This window comes from Pleurodeles waltl, chromosome 1_1 (genome assembly GCF_031143425.1).
Source record: "Pleurodeles waltl isolate 20211129_DDA chromosome 1_1, aPleWal1.hap1.20221129, whole genome shotgun sequence".
NCBI lineage: Eukaryota > Metazoa > Chordata > Amphibia > Caudata > Salamandridae > Pleurodeles > Pleurodeles waltl.
Genome location: NC_090436.1, coordinates 5,569,958 through 5,587,578, shown reverse-complemented (window position 1 = coordinate 5,587,578; position 17,621 = coordinate 5,569,958). Strand labels below are relative to the sequence as shown.

General features: G+C 47.5%; 1 protein-coding gene across 2 annotated transcripts in view; it reads right to left on the bottom strand.

Moving 5' to 3' along the window:
- The window catches only part of LOC138249767 (uncharacterized), a 142,824-nt gene that overhangs the window by 90,677 nt on the left and 34,526 nt on the right, over positions 1-17,621 (bottom strand). For both annotated transcript variants that reach the window (XM_069203878.1, XM_069203965.1), the window contains exon 3: positions 12,154-12,279. In XM_069203878.1, the coding sequence (XP_069059979.1) occupies positions 12,154-12,279 (126 nt within the window). The remainder of the gene's footprint in view (positions 1-12,153; positions 12,280-17,621) is intronic.

Here is a 17,621-nt window from a genome sequence, read left to right as displayed (position 1 = left end):
CACCTGTGGAGTTCCACACTATCTCCTGTCATCTTTAATCTTTACACACAGTCGCTTGGTGCTCTACTCACCGGTAACAGCAACAAGATTCACCAACATGCTGATGATAAACAACTTTACTTGAAAGTTGCCTCCATTTCAGAAATCATCCACAACTGGATGCCCTGAACCTCAACCCAACCAAGACAGAATTCCTATCATTTGCAAGGAATTAAACAAGTTATAGGAAAAACCTTCCTCAATGACAATCTTGATGGCTTCGAACCTCAACCTTTACTGTCTGCCAAGTGCCTTGAATTCACCCTTGACACAGACCTCACCTTCAAAGAACTCATTGTCGAAGAAACGAAGAACACATGGTACTTGCGGTCTCTTCAAATTCAAGTCAAAGCATTTCTTTCAGAAAGTGACTTTATAACTGCTACTCAAGCCCTCATACGCTCTCATTTTGATTTGTGGTAATGCCGTACTCTCTGGAATCCCACAATTCACAATGGTGCCACTGTGCACTATATTAATGTCTGACCTCGTTGGAGGGGAGCACGTGGCGTAACAGCCCGAACTGCCGACTTCAGAGCTGGGGGAACCAGGTTCGAGTCTTGGCGTATTCTCAGTAATCCTGAGATTCAGGCCAAATCAATTAATCTCCTGGTGCCTACAATTCAATGCTTTGGGACTCTCACGGATGATTTGCCGTGCTTTAGAAATTCTGGATTTATTTCTCCAGGGCCTGAAGAAACGTGATCACATCACCCCCGTCTGAATGGAACTCCGTGGTCTCCCCTTGCCAGCCTGCAGCATCTTCAAACCAGCTGCATAATTTGCACCCCCGCTTATCTTGCGCGCGCACACACACACGCACGCACACACACACACGCACATGCGATCCCTGGTGATCTCAGCACACCTGCAGCCAGGACACCATTAAACTGCAGACTAGGAAGTGTAAAGTGAAGAAACAAGACAGCAGACCTTTTTCAATCTATGCACCCAGGACCTGAAACAACATCTATGTATACATGAGGACCACCAGATGCTGCTCCAATGTACAGGGATGTGGAATTCCTATCGCCCGGACATCTTGTTTGGGGTCAAGGGCAACAAGTTTTTATGTTTACTTTGTCCTTGGGACAAGTAGGCCCAACCCCCTGCAGCACAAACCCTTTGGCTGCCTGTTTACAGAGCATGGAACTCTCTGCAGTTGAGGTAATGTGTTTCCAAAAGAAAATGCTGTTCGAACTTGTATTTATGGTTCACTATTTGAAAGCCTTCATTATTAGGGCGAGAGCTGTAAATAAATGTTTTAAGGTCACACTTCACTACTGACGTTGGTTCCAGTACAAAAAAAAAAAACGTGTATACACATGTTTGAAAAGTTTAGGCTATGAGGCTAAGTATAATGCTCCCAGAATGCTCTCTGATTATATGCAAATGAAGTGTCATTTAGTAAAATGTGTTGATGCATGCTAGTATTTCCCAAAAATATTTCTAATGGAAAATCAGTGTAACCATTTTCAACACGATTATGGGAAGCATGAAAATAAACAAACACTGACAAAGCCAACTGATCTGACATATTTTTATAAGTCTTTTAGTTTCATCAATGCGTGTCTTGTTTTGACATGGCTTTTGTAACACTTTATTGTTGGTGGAGCTACCAGGCCCTCAACATTGTAACAAACACTGGCAAACCCCCCCCCCAAAAAGCTTTTGAACTCTAAAAGCACACGTTGCCACCAGCGGCATAGCAAAGGCCCTGCAGCCCCCCTCCAGGGGGCCCCTTCAGCACAGCACCTGCACTGAGTGAGTCTGGAGAGGGGGCTCCTCCATGTTCTTAACAAAGGGCACCCTCCAGTTTCGTTACGTCACTGATTGCCACTGTAGTTCCCGACACTGAATAAAACTACTTTGTGTGGCAATATGCTCCTTGTGGAAGAGCAGAATGCGATCACTCACAGTGAAGCCGGACGAAAGAGAGAGAAATAGAAGTTTAATAAAAACAAAATGTCTTTAACACCAGACCTAATTAGGGACCAAGACCCACATGTAGGTAGCTTTTTGCATGTCGCAAACAGCGACTTTCGCTGTTTGCGACATGCAAAAAGCACATTGCAATGCACAAACCCAGTTTTGCGATTCGGTAACTTGGTTACCGAATCGCAAAACGGGTTTGCGACTCGCAATTAGTAAGGGGTGTTCCCTTCCTAATTGCGACTCGCAGTGCAATGTAGGATTGTTTTGTGACCGCGAACGCGGGCGCAAACCAATCGCAGTTTGCACCCATTTCAAATGGGTGCTAACACTTTCGCAAAAGGGAAGGGATCCCCATGGAACCCCTTCCCCATTGTGAATGTCACAGTAAACATTTTTTCAGAGCAGGCAGTGGTCCTGTGGACCACTGCCTGCTCTGAAAAAATGAAACGAAAACGTTTAATTTTTCGTTTTTGTTATGCATCTCGTTTTGCTTTAAGGAAAACGGGCTGCATTACAAAAAAAAAAAAACTGCTTTATTGAAAAGCAGTCACAGACATGGTTGTCTGCTGTCTCCAGCAGGCCACCATCCCTGTGAGGGCCGCCATTCGCGAGGGGGTCGCAAATTGCGACCCACCTCATGATTATTCATGAGGTGGGCATTTGCGAAGCCCTTGCGAATCACAGATGGTGTCAGGGACACCATCCTACATTCAGATATGCGACTCGCAATTTGCAGGTCGCAAATCTGAACCTACCTACATGTGGCCCCAAATTCTTAAAGAAAGTCACAAAAGTGCACCCATGGTATATGTCGTACCCCTATAAAATATTTGTGAACTGTATTTTAGCATGGGTAAATACGATGTGTAGATTTGCTCATGTAAAAATCTATTGAGCATTTGCAAGTTCAATTTCCCTCCAGCCACTTTCTTCTCAACCCTGGAAGAAGTTCTAATTCTGCCATTGTCAGGAGTAAATGTCCAACCTTTCTTATTATGGGAAAATATTAGAGAGAAGCTGGTAAAAATCTTTAAAACATGCAGGTTAGTAGGTTTGCAGACTCAAAGGCGTTCCAGCCCTGGAACTATTGCTTACTGCTTCCTCCAGCCCCAGTATGCAGATCTGCAGAAAGGTGGCAAAATAAGGAAATTGCTACAGTAGGGATTGAAACTGCAAGTGTTCAAGCCCTACTATGGTAGTAGACCTGGCATAATCAGAGAGGCTATTATCAGAGCACTTACATAATGAGATTGCTGCCATAATTTGTCGCCACACTACATGGCACCAAAGGGACCAGTAGATCTTTTTACAGGACAAGTAGATTTGAGAAGCAACCTGTCCACTGGACAAGTAGATATTTTAATAAATTCCACACCCCTGAATGTAGGAAAGAGTTGAAGACTCACCTCTTCAGGGAACCCTACAACACAATGCATTAACCAGACTCCTTCTCTTCTTACTCCCTGATGCTGGTCTTAGCCATGTACAGCGCTGCTCTGCCTCTTGGTTCGGTGATCGCTATAGAAATGCCTTACACATACACATGTGTAAACAGGAGGGCAGCAGAGGAATAACGGAGCTGTGTGAGGATCTAAGGTCCTCACGCAGCTGAAAGGCAGGATTAGCCCTTGTGAAGGAGTCACAAGTCATGTTCTGATGACCCCTCAGAGGTGGAAGGTGCATACGGCATCCACATGCAGAGGTGGTGGTTTACTGAGGCCGGAAGAAGTGACATGCACGAAAGATTTTTGGGTGATTCAAGATATGTTGTTGCCAAACACTACTCCTTACACATCTCAATGCTGCACCTCTTCATGGAACGCAGTATTGTATCTGGATCACTACAAATAACCACATTGCTGATCTGATTGGTGTTTAGCCATCAGCAATTAAGTTTTGGATAGCCAAGACGCGGGGATGAGAATTTTATGTTAAATCTTTTACCACTTTTGTCAACTGTCCGTCTAGATTGGCAGGAGTGAAAGGTTGTTTAAACGTTACGATTTATTAACAAATCATTATACTGTCTGCATGGTTTAGAGTCTCATGCCAGCTGCTTCAAACTATAACTAGGCGATGAACGGCCTCTGTAGCAAACAAGTCTTCAAGGGAGAGGTATAACGTTTGACAGCAAACAGAGTCTGACAGTTTCATGTCTCAAATGGGAAGACAGTCTGACAAAAGGGAGATGGTTGCACCCAATAGGGCCTCTTTTACACTGTTGGCATGAAAGAAAAAGTTACTTACCTTCGCTAATGCTTTTTCTGGTGGATACACTAGCTACCTGTGGATTCCTCACCCAAAGCAGTACCACACTCGGAGGCGGGTGCCTGACTAGTCACACCAAGAAATCCTGCAACACAGAACGTGCAAAATGGCCATCCCTCCTGACTTCCAAATGTAAGCAGTAGTGCTTCGCAAAAGTATGAAGAGAAGCCCAAGTTGCCGCTCTATAAATATCTACCACTTGAACACCCCTAGCCAAAGCTGAAGTGGCAGCCTTAGCCCTGGTAGAATGAGCTCTAAAACCCTCAGGAGGAATCTTCCTTGCTAACTAATAATAGATCTTAATGCAAAGAATGACCCACCTGGATACAGTTCTTTTATGGACAGCTCTGCCCTTCATCTTTCCCACATATCCAACGAAGAGTTGGTCATCCAACCAAAAGTCCTTTGTTCTCTCAATATAGAAACTGAGAGCCCTTCTGGGGTCCACGCGATGGACTCTTTCTTCCTCTTTTGAAGGATGAGGAGGAGGGTAGAAAGATGGAAGGGTAATAGACTATATGGAAAGGAGTGACAACTTTAGGAAGGAAAGCTGTCCTGGTTTTCAGCACCACTGTCAGCAAAGAATGATGTAAATGGAGGGTTGACACTAAGGGCCTGAAGCTCACTCACATGCCTAGCAGACGTAATAGCTACAAGGAAAACTGTCTTAAAGATCAATAATCTTAAGGGACAAGAAAGCATGGGTTCAAACGGTGAACCCATTGAAAAAGTCAAAACCAGATTTAAATCCCAGTGAGGCATAAGAAACGGAGTGGGAGGAAATTTGTTAAACCTTTCAAGAACCTAACAACAATAGGTGATTTGAACAAGGAAGGTTGATCCGGAAGTCAAAGAAAGGCTGACAGTGCCGACAAATAGTCTTTGACAGTCGCAACCGCACAACCCTTCTGTGCTAAAGTTAAGGCAAACAACAGAACATCAGACAGATGGGCTCTCAAGGGATCAATTTGTTTCTCTTCACACCAAGCCATGAATTATTCCCACCTGCTGACAAACAGTCTTAGTGGAGTGTCCCCTGGCTGATAAAATAACATCCACTACCTCTGGTGGAAGAGAGAAAGAACTCAGATTGCCCCGTTCAATCTCCAGGCCTGTAGGTGCAGGCTCTGGAGGTGGGGGTGTAGAATCTGCCCCTGCGAGAGGAGATCTTCCCTGAGAGGGAGACGGAGCGGAGGACACAGTGAGAGTTGGAAAAGGTCTGTGTACCACACCCATCTCGGCCAATCCGGAGCTATTAAAATGACTTGAGCCCGATCTTGGCGAATCTTCCTCAGAACCCGAGAAATCAAGGGTATCGGAGGAAACGCGTAAAGCAACTGGTCGCACCAAGACATCTGAAACGCGTCTCCCATAAGCTCCTTGCACCGGATACTGGAGGCTGCAGAACGACGGGCAGTGCACGTTCTCCCGAGTGGCAAATAGGTCAATCTGCGGAAAACCCCACATCCAGAAGATGTGAAGGACCAGATCGGGATGGAGACGCCACTCGTGATTGGCAGAGAAATGCCAACTGAGACTGTCCACACGTAAGCTGAGAACTCCGGCCAGATGACACCAAGCAAATCAGAGGGTCCTGAGCCCAGGACCAGAGCCTCTCTGCAGAGAAGGTAAGACCCTAATCCTCTGTGCTTGTTGATGTACCACATTGCGGTAGTGTTGTCCGTCAAGACTTGAACTGACTGGCGGCAAAGGGACAGGAGGAAGACCTTGAGAGCCAAACGTATCGCCCGCAATTCCAACAGATTGATATGAAAAGTCTGTTCCACTGGAGACCAAAGACCTTTGATCTCCAGGTCCCCCAGATTAGCTCCCCACCCTAGAGTGGAAGCATCCGTTATGACCATAGCCAGAGGCGGTAGTAAAAACGGTCTTCCTTGAGAAAGGTTGCCGTCCACAGCCCACCATCGTAGATCCGCTGCAGCATCTCTGGAGATCGTTATCGACTCCTCAAGATCCCATTTGTGTTGAAACCACTGCCTGCGGAGGCACCACTGAAGAGCCCTCATATGCCAGCGTGCATGAGTGACTAACTGTAAGGAAATGCCTCCTTGGCATGGTCACCCCCTGACTTTTTGCCTTTGCTGATGCTATGTTTTGATTGACCAGGGCCCAGCACCAGTGTTCTTTCCCTAAACTGTACATTTGCTTCCACAATTGGCACAGACCTGGCACTCAGGTAAGTCTCTTGTAAATGGTACCCCTGGTACCAAGGTCCCTGATGCCAGGGAAGGTCTCTAAGGGGTGCAGCATGTCTTATGCCACCCGGGGGACCCCTCACTCAGCAAATGCACACTGCCCCACAGCTTGAGTGTGCTAGTGGGGAGAAAATGACTAAGCTGACATGACACTCCCCTCAGAGTGCCATGCCAACCTCACACTGCCTGTGGCATAGGTAAGTCACCCCTCTAGCAGGCCTCACAGCCCTAAGGCAGGGTGCACTATACCACAGGTGAGGGCATATGTGCATGAGCACCATGCCTCTACAGTGTCTAAGCAAAACCTTAGACATTATAAGTGCAGGGTAGCCATAAGAGTATATGGTCTGGGAGTCTGTCAAGCACGAACTCCACAGTTCCATAATGGCTACACTGAAATCTGGCAGTTTGGTATCAAACGTCTCAGCACAATAAATGCACACTGATTCCAGTGTGGGATTTATTGTAGCATTCACCCATAGGGCATCTTAGAGATGCCTCCTGAATACCAACCCGACTTCTAGTGTGGGGCTGACCAGTTTCTGCCAGCCTACCACAACCAGACGAGTTGCTGGCCACATGGGGAGAGTGCCTTTGTCACTCTGTGGCCAGGAACAAAGCCTGTACTGGGTGGAGGTGCTTCTCACCTCCCCCTGCAGGAACTGTAACACCTGGCGGTGAGCCTCAAAGGCTCTCCCCCCTTTTGTTACAGCGCCACAGGGCATCCCAGCTAGTGGAGATGCCCGCCCCCTCTGGCCACGGCCCCACTTTTTGCCAGCAAGGCTGGAGGAGATGATTGGAAAAACAAGGAGGAGTCACCCAACAGTTAGGACAGCCCCTAAGGTGCCCGAGCTGAGGTGACCTCTGCCTTTAGAAATCCTCCATCTTAGTTTTGGAGGATTCCCCCAATTGGATTAGGGATGTGCCCCCCTCCCCACAGGGAGGAGGCACAAAGAGGGTGTAGCCACCCTCCAGGACAGTAGCCATTGGCTGCTGCCCTCCCAGACCTAAACACACCCCGAAATCTAGTATTTAGGGGCACCCTAGAACCCAGGAAATCAGATTCCTGCAACCTGAACCAAGAAGGAGGACTGCTGACCGAGAAGTCTGCAGAGACGACAGATGACGACAACTGCTTTGGCCCCAGCCCTACCGGCCTAGAGTCGAAAACCTGCAACCAGCGACTCATTCAATAGGAACTAGCGACCTCTGAAGCCTCAGAGGAATGCCCCGACCCCCAGGACCAAGAAATTCCCATGAGCAGCAGCTCTGCTCAACAACCTGCAACAAACTTACATCTTTAAAGACCTCACTCTTCCCGCCGGAAACGTGAGACTTCACACTCTGCACCCAACACCCCCAGCTCGAGATCCAGAGAACCAACACTACAGGGAGGACTCCCCGGCGACTGTGTACCCGTGAGTAGCCCGAGACGACCCCCACAGTGACGCCTGCAGAGAGAATCCAGAGGCTCCCCCTGACTGCGACTGCCTGTAACAAGGGACCCGACACCTGGACCAAGCACTGCACCCGCAGCCCCCAGGACCAAAAGGAACCGAACTTTAGTGCAGGAGTGACCCCCAGGTGATCCTCTGCCTAGCCCAGGTGGTGGCTGACCCAAGTAGCCCCCCTGTACCCTGCCTACACCGCTAGAGACCCCCAGATCCCTCCATTGTTTCCTATACAAGACCCGACGCATGCTTTGCACACTGCACCCGGCCGCCAATGTGCCGCTGAGGGTGTGTTTTTTTGTGCCTTCTTGTGTCCCCCCCAGTGCTCTACAAAACCCCCCTGGTCTGCTCCCAGAGGACGCGGGTACTTACCTGCTGGCAGACTGGAACCGGAGCACCCCTGTTCTCCATAGGCGCCTATGTGTTTTGGCCCCTCTTTGACCTCTGCACCTGACCGGCCCTGAGCTGCTGGTGTGGTAACTTTGGGGTTGCCTTGAACCCCCAACAGTGGGCTGCCTATGCCCAGGAACTGAGACTAGTAAGTGTTTTACTTACCTCACAATCTAACAAATACTTACCTCCCCCAGGAACTGTTGATTTTTGCACTGTGCCCACTTTTAAAATAGCTTATTGGCATGTTAACAAAAACTGTATATGTTATTGCTCTAATTCAAAGTTCCTAACTTAACTATGTGGAGTACCTTGCATTTTATGTATTTACTTCAAATCTTGAACTTGTGGTTCTAAAAATAAATTAAGAAAATATATTTTTCTATTTAAAAACTATTGGCCTGGATTTAAGTCTATGAGTGTGTGTTCCTCATATATTGCATGTGTGTGTACAACAAATGCTTAACACTACCCTCTGATAAGCCTACTGCTCGACCACACTACCACAAAATAGAGCATTAGAATTATCTAATTTTGCCACTATCTTACCTCTAAGGGGAACCCTTGGACTCTGTGCACACTATCTCTTACTTTGAGATAGTATATACACAGCCAACTTCCTACACCAACAGAATGCTAGAAGTGACCACACCGAGCAGGCGCAGGACCTTGAAGACTGGAACAACCGCTCCATTTTGAAACATTGGAATCAACACCTGAATGTCCTGCATCCGCTGAGGCGGAGGATGTAGGAAGTTGGCTCTGTATGCACCATTTCAAAGTAAGAAATAGCGTGCACAGAGTCCAAGGGTTCCCCTTAGAGGTAAGAAAGTGGAAAAAAGATAATTCTAATGCTCTATTTTGTGGTAGTGTGACAGTGTCTTGTGTGTGGCAGGCTGGCAAAACTAGTCAGCCCACACTGGAAGTCGGGTATGTTTTCAGGGGGCATCTCTAAGATGCCCTCTGGGGTGTATTTCACAATAAAATGTACACTGGCATCAGTGTGCATTTATTGTGCTGAGAAGTTTGATACCAAACTTCCCAGTTTTCAGTGTAGGCATTATCGTGCTGTGGAGTTCGTGTATGACAGACTCCCAGACCATATACTCTTATGGCTACCCTGCACTTACAATGTCTACTGTTTTGCTTAGACACTGTAGGGGCATAGTGCTCATGCACTTATGTCCATCAGAGCGTGCACATATCTACCTAACACACAGTTACCATTTTCCGCTTTCAGGGCCATACTGCAGGATGAAAAAAAGTCTTCTTGGCGGACTGCTCCATTCTCTTGGACTCTCTGTCCAAAGGAGTAACAGGGAAGGAGCCTGGTGGAGAATGTGCCGGACATGAGGCTTGGACTACTAAACTCTCCGGAGTCGGGTGCTTTGACAAAAATCCCGGATCTCCCAGAGCCACCCTATACCGTCTTACAACAGATCTGTTCATAGCTGCCGATGACACAGGATTCCTCCAATATAGGCTCCGTAAGAGCATCAATAAATGGAAACAAGGGTTCTGCTGAAGCTGAAGAAGGATGCAGGACCTCGGTTTAAATGTTTGTTTTAACCTCCGCAGCCGGCAACGGAAGGTTCAAGACATTTGCCGCCTTCCTGACCACAGAATGAAAGGAGGCCGCTTCCTCTATAAACTCCAGTGGAGATGAAAGATCCCACTCCGGGAAGTGTCCAGCCCACTGGCTGAGTCTAGGTCCTGATAATCCCCCAAGGGCTCAGCAATCTCCCCTTCTTCTAGCAGCTGTCTTTGGTACCCTTGTTCTTCTAAGAGCCTCAGCGATCTTCTCTGTGACCTCAACCTGGCCTCCAATCTCAGCGTCAACAGAGTTAGCCGACGTCGACGACACCGGCTTCAGGACCGATAGACGCAGACCAGGAGAAGTAGGAGACACACTACGATCCAATCCGTATCCATTCAGTGCCGGAGATGATCCCATCGGCGCCGTGGATATCTGAGGTTCCGTCATCGGCGTTGACTGTGTATGAGGCGACGTCAATGGCGCCGCAGGCCTATAAGGCGCCGTCATCGGAGCCGTAGGCCTCAGAGGAGAAGACATTGGCGCTGTAGGCCTCTGAGGCAAAGATATCGGCGCCGAACCGGCATGCTCAGCCAGATAAAATGCCATGAACGGCACCGACTTATAAGGGGCGGAGAGCCCAATGAGAATGCCAAGGGACCCGTGGGTCTCGCCGGTGCACCAGCAAGGGCCATAGGATTGAACATGTTCAACATGGCATTCAAAAATGCTGCAGGATCCACTCCCGGAGCAGGGAAGGCAGGATACCGCTGACCTTCCTGCGGCACTTGCGCCGGCTGGGCATCAGAATCCTGCGCCCCAGACGAAGAGCGAGGACTCTCTTGGGGTGCAACCACCTCAAAGACGGATGGTGCCGGAGAAGCCTGAGGGCTTTGAGGCTGTGGAGTCACCGTAGGACTAACCTCCCATGTCGCACAACGCCATCTAGATGGAGACCTGGATCGTGAACGACCTCTAGCCGAACGATACCGAAAGTTCTGTCGGAGCTGCTTCTCATGCTTCTTCGAAGAGGTATGTTAAGACTATCTCTGATGACTTCTGTGCCCTTTCTTCGCCTTAGCCAGAAAGAGTTTGGCTTCTCTCTCCTTTAGCGCCTTCGGATTCATGCTTTGGCAGGACAAACACTCCTCCACGTCATGCACCGAACTTAGGCATTAAAGGCATTCATCGTGAGGGTCCGTAACCGACATGCGACCCCTGCACTCCTGACAAGGTTTAAACCCGGACTTTCTAGGAGGAGACATTGTAACCAGGGACAAAAAGGACACCTTCAAAACAGTAGCTAGAGCTAGGAGAAAACCGTTAGCGTCGACGGCTCGGAAAAAAGGGAACTGACGTCAACACGCTGGCGAGGACCTCTTATTGACACGGTGGCGCATTGGGAGAATTCATAAGGTGAGGAATCCACAGGTAGTTGTATCCATCAGAAACTAAAATGTTTGAAAATAATTTAGAATAATCAGAACACCAAGGAGAGAATCCACTACCAAGGAGAGAATTCCACTATCCCCATTTTACCAATCCAATGGGAAAACTAAATTTCCACCTACTGCTTGCTGCAAGGCTATGCCTAGCCCAAATGTGGAAACTGCCAACTCCTCAGATCAACACGTGGAAGGGAATGGTTTAGACCATCTATGCCCTGTAAAAACAAATCCCCGAGTGGTCATACATGACGGAGTTCATAATTTATGAAGGATTGCTACTCATGTTAAGATACCAGATGCTAGGAAGCAATCCCGCAATCATCTCTGCAACCCTTTCCCATTCTGGATTGTGTGATTTATCCTTCCCCGGTGAGAATGATGGAACTGGCCAAGAGAAGACCCGATACGACCATGGGCCACTGGCTGCTACTCGATCTGTTGATGCAAGCTGTTGCTTTCTTGAGGTCGATCAATTATATAATCCACGAAAACTTCTAGTTCTTTTATGCTTTCTTATCCTTTTGACGCTTCAACAAGATACTTATGTCATATATAATGTAATCACCCGTGCATTTCAAAACCCAAAATGTGGTTTAAAAAAAGAATAAGAACTAAAAGAAAGAAAACTAGGAAAAATAAAAATAGAAATAAGAAAAATAGGATTCCCTGCTTGTGCCTTTTTATATAAAACAGGATAATGGGACAGCTGAGCCATGAATAGTAGCCCTTTGCATACACTGCACGTAGCTACCACATACCCGTATCCTTCGTTAACATCACTGTGACAATCAACCCAAAGTCCTACGCAGTTACCAGGAGGCACACACCCATCAACAGTCCCTCAAGCAGGCTGACAGGGTGCGAGTGCTCACCTGGCTCTCCCAGCTGACTGCTGGCCGGCTCCGGTGTCTGCTCGTACTCATCTTCGTCAACCTCCAAATCCAGGTTGTAGTAGCCCCCACAATCTCCATCATCGCTGGCCGGTCCTGTGTTTTCACCTGTGAAAGAAATGAAGAGTGTGGGTCAGTTTACAGATTGTACAGACCATACAGCTGTTCATTAAATACAGAATCAAGTCTCACAGGAAAAAGAAACATCCATCAGTAGAGTACAAGACCCATCACTAAACACCACTTCTACCTATGCAAATGGGCAGCCCCGAAGACCACGCTCCTGGGTGCTTTAGAAATCAGGGTCACATTTAAGGTCAGCAGTGCTTCTGCCACCTCGTTCAATTTACCTAGTGATATCCCCCTTACACCAGAGCAACATAGGTTTTCTATCAGGAACTTTTAAAGTTTAATTGATAACTGTAAAGAGAAAAATGATATTCAGTAAATGTAGCCTTAGATAGGCTGCTATGTCTACAATTAAGAGTAGCAGGATTTTTTTTAATCATTAAAAAAATACTCCAGTGTTTTACAATTTGCTGTACAGACAGGGCTACGGAATTGGTGCAACTACAAAAAAAACACTGCACAACTGAGGAAATCAATCTGTACTAAACCTACACCGAATAAAGATGCAGCATCACACAAGTTCCACTCTGCAATTATAAACCACTGGCTATTGAGGATCTCACTCCTTGGCCTCAGGACGCTTGTGTCCTGCTGCCAAATATCACACAATGGAGAACACAAGAGACATTAAATACTCTGGGCCAGCCCTGCAGAAGCCCCTCTGCCAACTACCACCAAATCCACCCATTTATCACAACCCTAGAACTGCCCCAGCAACCAGACTACTCAGCCCCTTCCCCTTAGAATTAAAACAAAGCACCTTGTAAGTTAAAATACACAAAAGCAAGAGCTGGAAAAAACAAACGTTCTGGCCTTGGCAAACTGGTGTGATGCTTCATTTGTTCACTGGAAGTATATGTCAAAAAAAGAAAAGGAAAAACATGCTAATATATCCTTGCAATATATGCTTAAAAAAAATACTCATTACATTTTGTGACAGCATGGGTGCTTTCTAGCAGGCAGGTGTATTTATAACAGGCAGAGTAAAACCTTGTGTTAATGCACCTCACAGGGAAAGAAATCCCTACTATAACCTGAAGAGCTGACAAACAACTAACTTAAAAAAGAAAAAAAAAAAAATTGAAAATGGATAGAAAATGTGGCAAAAAAAATATATCAAAACAAGGCCCTTTCAGGGTGAGAGTGACGCATAAATTTTACAAAAAACAAGGGAGAACTCTGGGAAGTTCCCAAATTTAGGTGGAGAGCAGCTCTAGTAAGGAACACTCTGCAACACCAGTGACTACACTCTAGATTTGCTCAGTTTGGAGCAGTTACAAACCATCAGGTTGGGTATGCAAACTAAGCTTGCAGAGATACCAAGGAATTGTATCAATTTGGAAACACGCCATAGTGAAAGTCTTACTGTAGGAAGTTGGCTCTGTATGTGCTATTTCAAAGTAAGGAATAGCATGCACAGAGTCCAAGGGTTCCCCTTAAAGGTAAGATAGTGGCAAAAAGAGATAATACTAATGCTCTATTTTGTGGTAGTGTGGTCGAGCAGTAGGCTTATCAAAGGAGTAGTGTTAAGCATTTGTTGTACATACACACAGGCAATAAATGAGGAACACACACTCAGAGACAAATCCAGCCAATAGGTTTTGTTATAGAAAAATATCTTTTCTTAGTTTATTTTAAGAACCACAGGTTCAAATTTTACGTGTAATATCTCATTTGAAAGGTATTGCAGGTAAGTACTTTAGGAACTTTGAATCATTTCATTAGCATGTATACTTTTTACATAAAACACAATAAGCTGTTTTAAAAGTGGACACAGTGCAATTTTCACAGTTCCTGGGGGAGGTAAAGTATTGTTAGTTTTAACAGGTAAGTAAGTCACTTACAGGTTTCAGTTTTTGGTCCAAGGTAGCCCACCGTTGGGGGTTCAGAGCAACCCCAAAGTTATCACACCAGCAGCTCAGGGCCGGTCAGGTGCAAAGGTCAAAGAGGTGCCCAAAACACAGGCTTCAATGGAGAGAAGGGGGTGCCCCGGTTCTAGTCTGCCAGCAGGTAAGTACCCGCGTCTTCGGAGGGCAGACCAGGGGGGTTTTGTAGGGCACCGGGGGGGACACAAGTCAGCACAGAAAGTACACCCTCAGCAGCGTGGGGGCGGCCGGGTGCAGTGTGCAAACACAAGTCAGGTTTACAATGGTTTTCAATGAGAGATCAAGGGATCTCTTCAGCGTTGCAGGCAGGCAAGTGGGGGGCTCCTCGGGGTAGCCACCACCTGGGCAAGGGAGAGGGCCTCCTGGGGGTCACTCCTGCACAGAAGTTCCGATCCTTCAGGTGCTGGGGGCTGCGGGTGCAGGGTCTTTTCCAGCTGTCGGGAAATGGAGTTCAGACAGTCGCGGTCAGGGGGAGCCTGGGGATTCCCTCTGCAGGCGTCGCTGTGGGGGCTCAGGGGGGACAACTTTGGTTACTCACAGTCGTAGAGTCGCCGGAGGGTCCTCCCTGAAGCGTTGTTTCTCCACCAGTCGAGTCGGGGTCACCGGGTGCAGTGTTGCAAGTCTCACGCTTCTTACGGGGAGTTGCAGGGGACTTTAAATCTGCTCCTTGTAACAAAGTTGCAGTTCTTTTGGAGCAGTGCCGCTGTCCTCAGGAGTTTGTCTTTTTCGAAGCAGGGTAGTCCTCAGAGGATTCAGAGGTCGCTGGTCCCTTGGAAAGCGTCGCTGGAGCAGGTTTCTTTGGAAGGCAGGAGACAGGCCGGTAAGTCTGGGACCAAGGCAGTTGGTGTCTTCTGTTCTTCCTCTGCAGGGGTTTTTCAGCTCAGCAGTCCTTGTTAGTTGCAGGAATCTAAATTCTTAGGTTCAGGGGAGCCCTTAAATACTAAATTTAAGGGCGTGTTTAGGTCTGGGGGGTTAGTAGCCAATGGCTACTAGCCCTGAGGGTGGGTACACCCTCTTTGTGCCTCCTCCCAAGGGGAGGGGGTCACATCCATAATCCTATTGGGGGAATCCTCCATCTGCAAGATGGAGGATTTCTAAAAGTTAGAGTCACTTCAGTTCAGGACACCTTAGGGGCTGTCCCGACTGGCCAGTGACTCCTCCTTGTTGTTTTCTTTGTTTCCTCCAGCCTTGCCGCCAAAAGTGGGGGCCGTGGCCGGAGGGGGCGGGCAACTCCACTAGCTGGAGTGTCCTGCGGTGCTGTGACAAAGGGGTGAGACTTTGAGGCTCACCGCCAGGTGTTACAGCTCCTGCCTGGGGGAGGTGTTAGCATCTCCACCCAGTGCAGGCTTTGTTACTGGCCTCAGAGTGACAAAGGCACTCTCCCCATGGGGCCAGCAACATGTCTCTAGTGTGGCAGGCTGCTGGAACCAGTCAGCCTACACAGATAGTCGGTTAGGTTTCAGGGGGCACCTCTAAGGGGCCCTCTGGGGTGTATTTTACAATAAAATGTACACTGGCATCAGTGTGCATTTATTGTGCTGAGAAGTTTGATACCAAGCTTCCCAGTTTTCAGTGTAGCCATTATGGTGCTGTGGAGTTCGTGTTTGACAGACTCCCAGACCATATACTCTTATGGCTACCCTGCACTTACAATGTCTAAGGTTTGTCTTAGACACTGTAGGGGCACAGTGCTCATGCACTGGTGCCCTCACCTATGGTATAGTGCACCCTGCCTTAGGGCTGTAAGGCCTGCTAGAGGGGTGTCTTACCTATACTGCATAGGCAGTGAGAGGCTGGCATGGCACCCTGAGGGGAGTGCCATGTCGACTTACTCATTTTGTTCTCACTAGCACACACAAGCTGGTAAGCAGTGTGTCTGTGCTGAGTGAGGGGTCTCTAGGGTGGCATAAGACATGCTGCAGCCCTTAGAGACCTTCCCTGGCATCAGGGCCCTTGGTACCAGGGGTACCAGTTACAAGGGACTTATCTGGATGCCAGGGTGTGCCAATTGTGGAATCAAAAGTACAGGTTAGGGAAAGAACACTGGTGCTGGGGCCTGGTTAGCAGGCCTCAGCACACTTTCAATTCAAAACATAGCATCAGCAAAGGCAAAAAGTCAGGGGGTAACCATGCCAAGGAGGCATTTCCTTACACAACCCCCCCCCCCCAGACGAAAGAGGATGAGACTAACCTTTCCCAAGAGAGTCTTCATTTTCTAAGTGGAAGAACCTGGAAAGGCCATCTGCATTGGCATGGGCAGTCCCAGGTCTGTGTTCCACTATAAAGTCCATTCCCTGTAGGGAGATGGACCACCTCAACAGTTTTGGATTTTCACCTTTCATTTGCATCAGCCATCTGAGAGGTCTGTGGTCAGTTTGAACTAGGAAGTGAGTACCAAAGAGGTATGGTCTCAACTTCTTCAGGGACCAAACCACAGCAAAGGCCTCCCTCTCAATGGCACTCCAACGCTGTTCCCTGGGGAGTAACCTCCTGCTAATGAAAGCAACAGGCTGGTCAAGGCCATCATCATTTGTTTGGGACAAAACTGCCCCTATCCCATGTTCAGAGGCATCTGTTTGCACAATGAATTTCTTGGAGTAATCTGGAGCTTTTAGAACTGGTGCTGTGCACATAGCTTGTTTCAGGGTGTCAAAGGCCTGTTGGCATTCTACAGTCCAGTTTACTTTCTTGGGCATTTTCTTGGAGGTGAGTTCTATGAGGGCTGTCACAATGGATCCATATCCCTTCACAAACCTCCTATAGTACCCAGTCAAGCCAAGGAATGCCCTGACTTGAGTCTGGGTTTTTGGAGCTACCCAGTCCAGAATAGTCTGGATCTTGGGTTGGAGTGGCTGAACTTGGCCTCCACCTACAAGGTGTCCCAAGTAAACCACAGTTCCCTGCTGTAGGAGGCTGGACTGGCTTGTAGTGAGTACCAAGGGGTACTTGCACCTTGCACCAGGCCCAGTTATCCCTTATTAGTGTATAGGGTGTCTAGCAGCTTAGGCTGATAGATAATGGTAGCTTAGCAGAGCAGCTTAGGCTGAACTAGGAGACGTGTGAAGCTACTACAGTACCACTTAGTGTCATATGCACAATATCATAAGAAAACACAATACACAGTTATACTAAAAATAAAGGTACTTTATTTTTATGACAATATGCCAAAGTATCTTAGAGTGTACCCTCAGTGAGAGGATAGGAAATATACACAAGATATATATACACAATAGCAAAAATATGCAGTATAGTCTTAGAAAACAGTGCAAACAATGTATAGTTACAATAGGATGCAATGGGGAAACATAGGGAGAGGGGCAACACAAACCATATACTCCAAAAGTGGAATGCGAACCACGAATGGACCCCAAACCTATGTGACCTTGTAGAGGGTCGCTGGGACTATTAGAAAATAGTGAGAGTTAGAAAAATAAC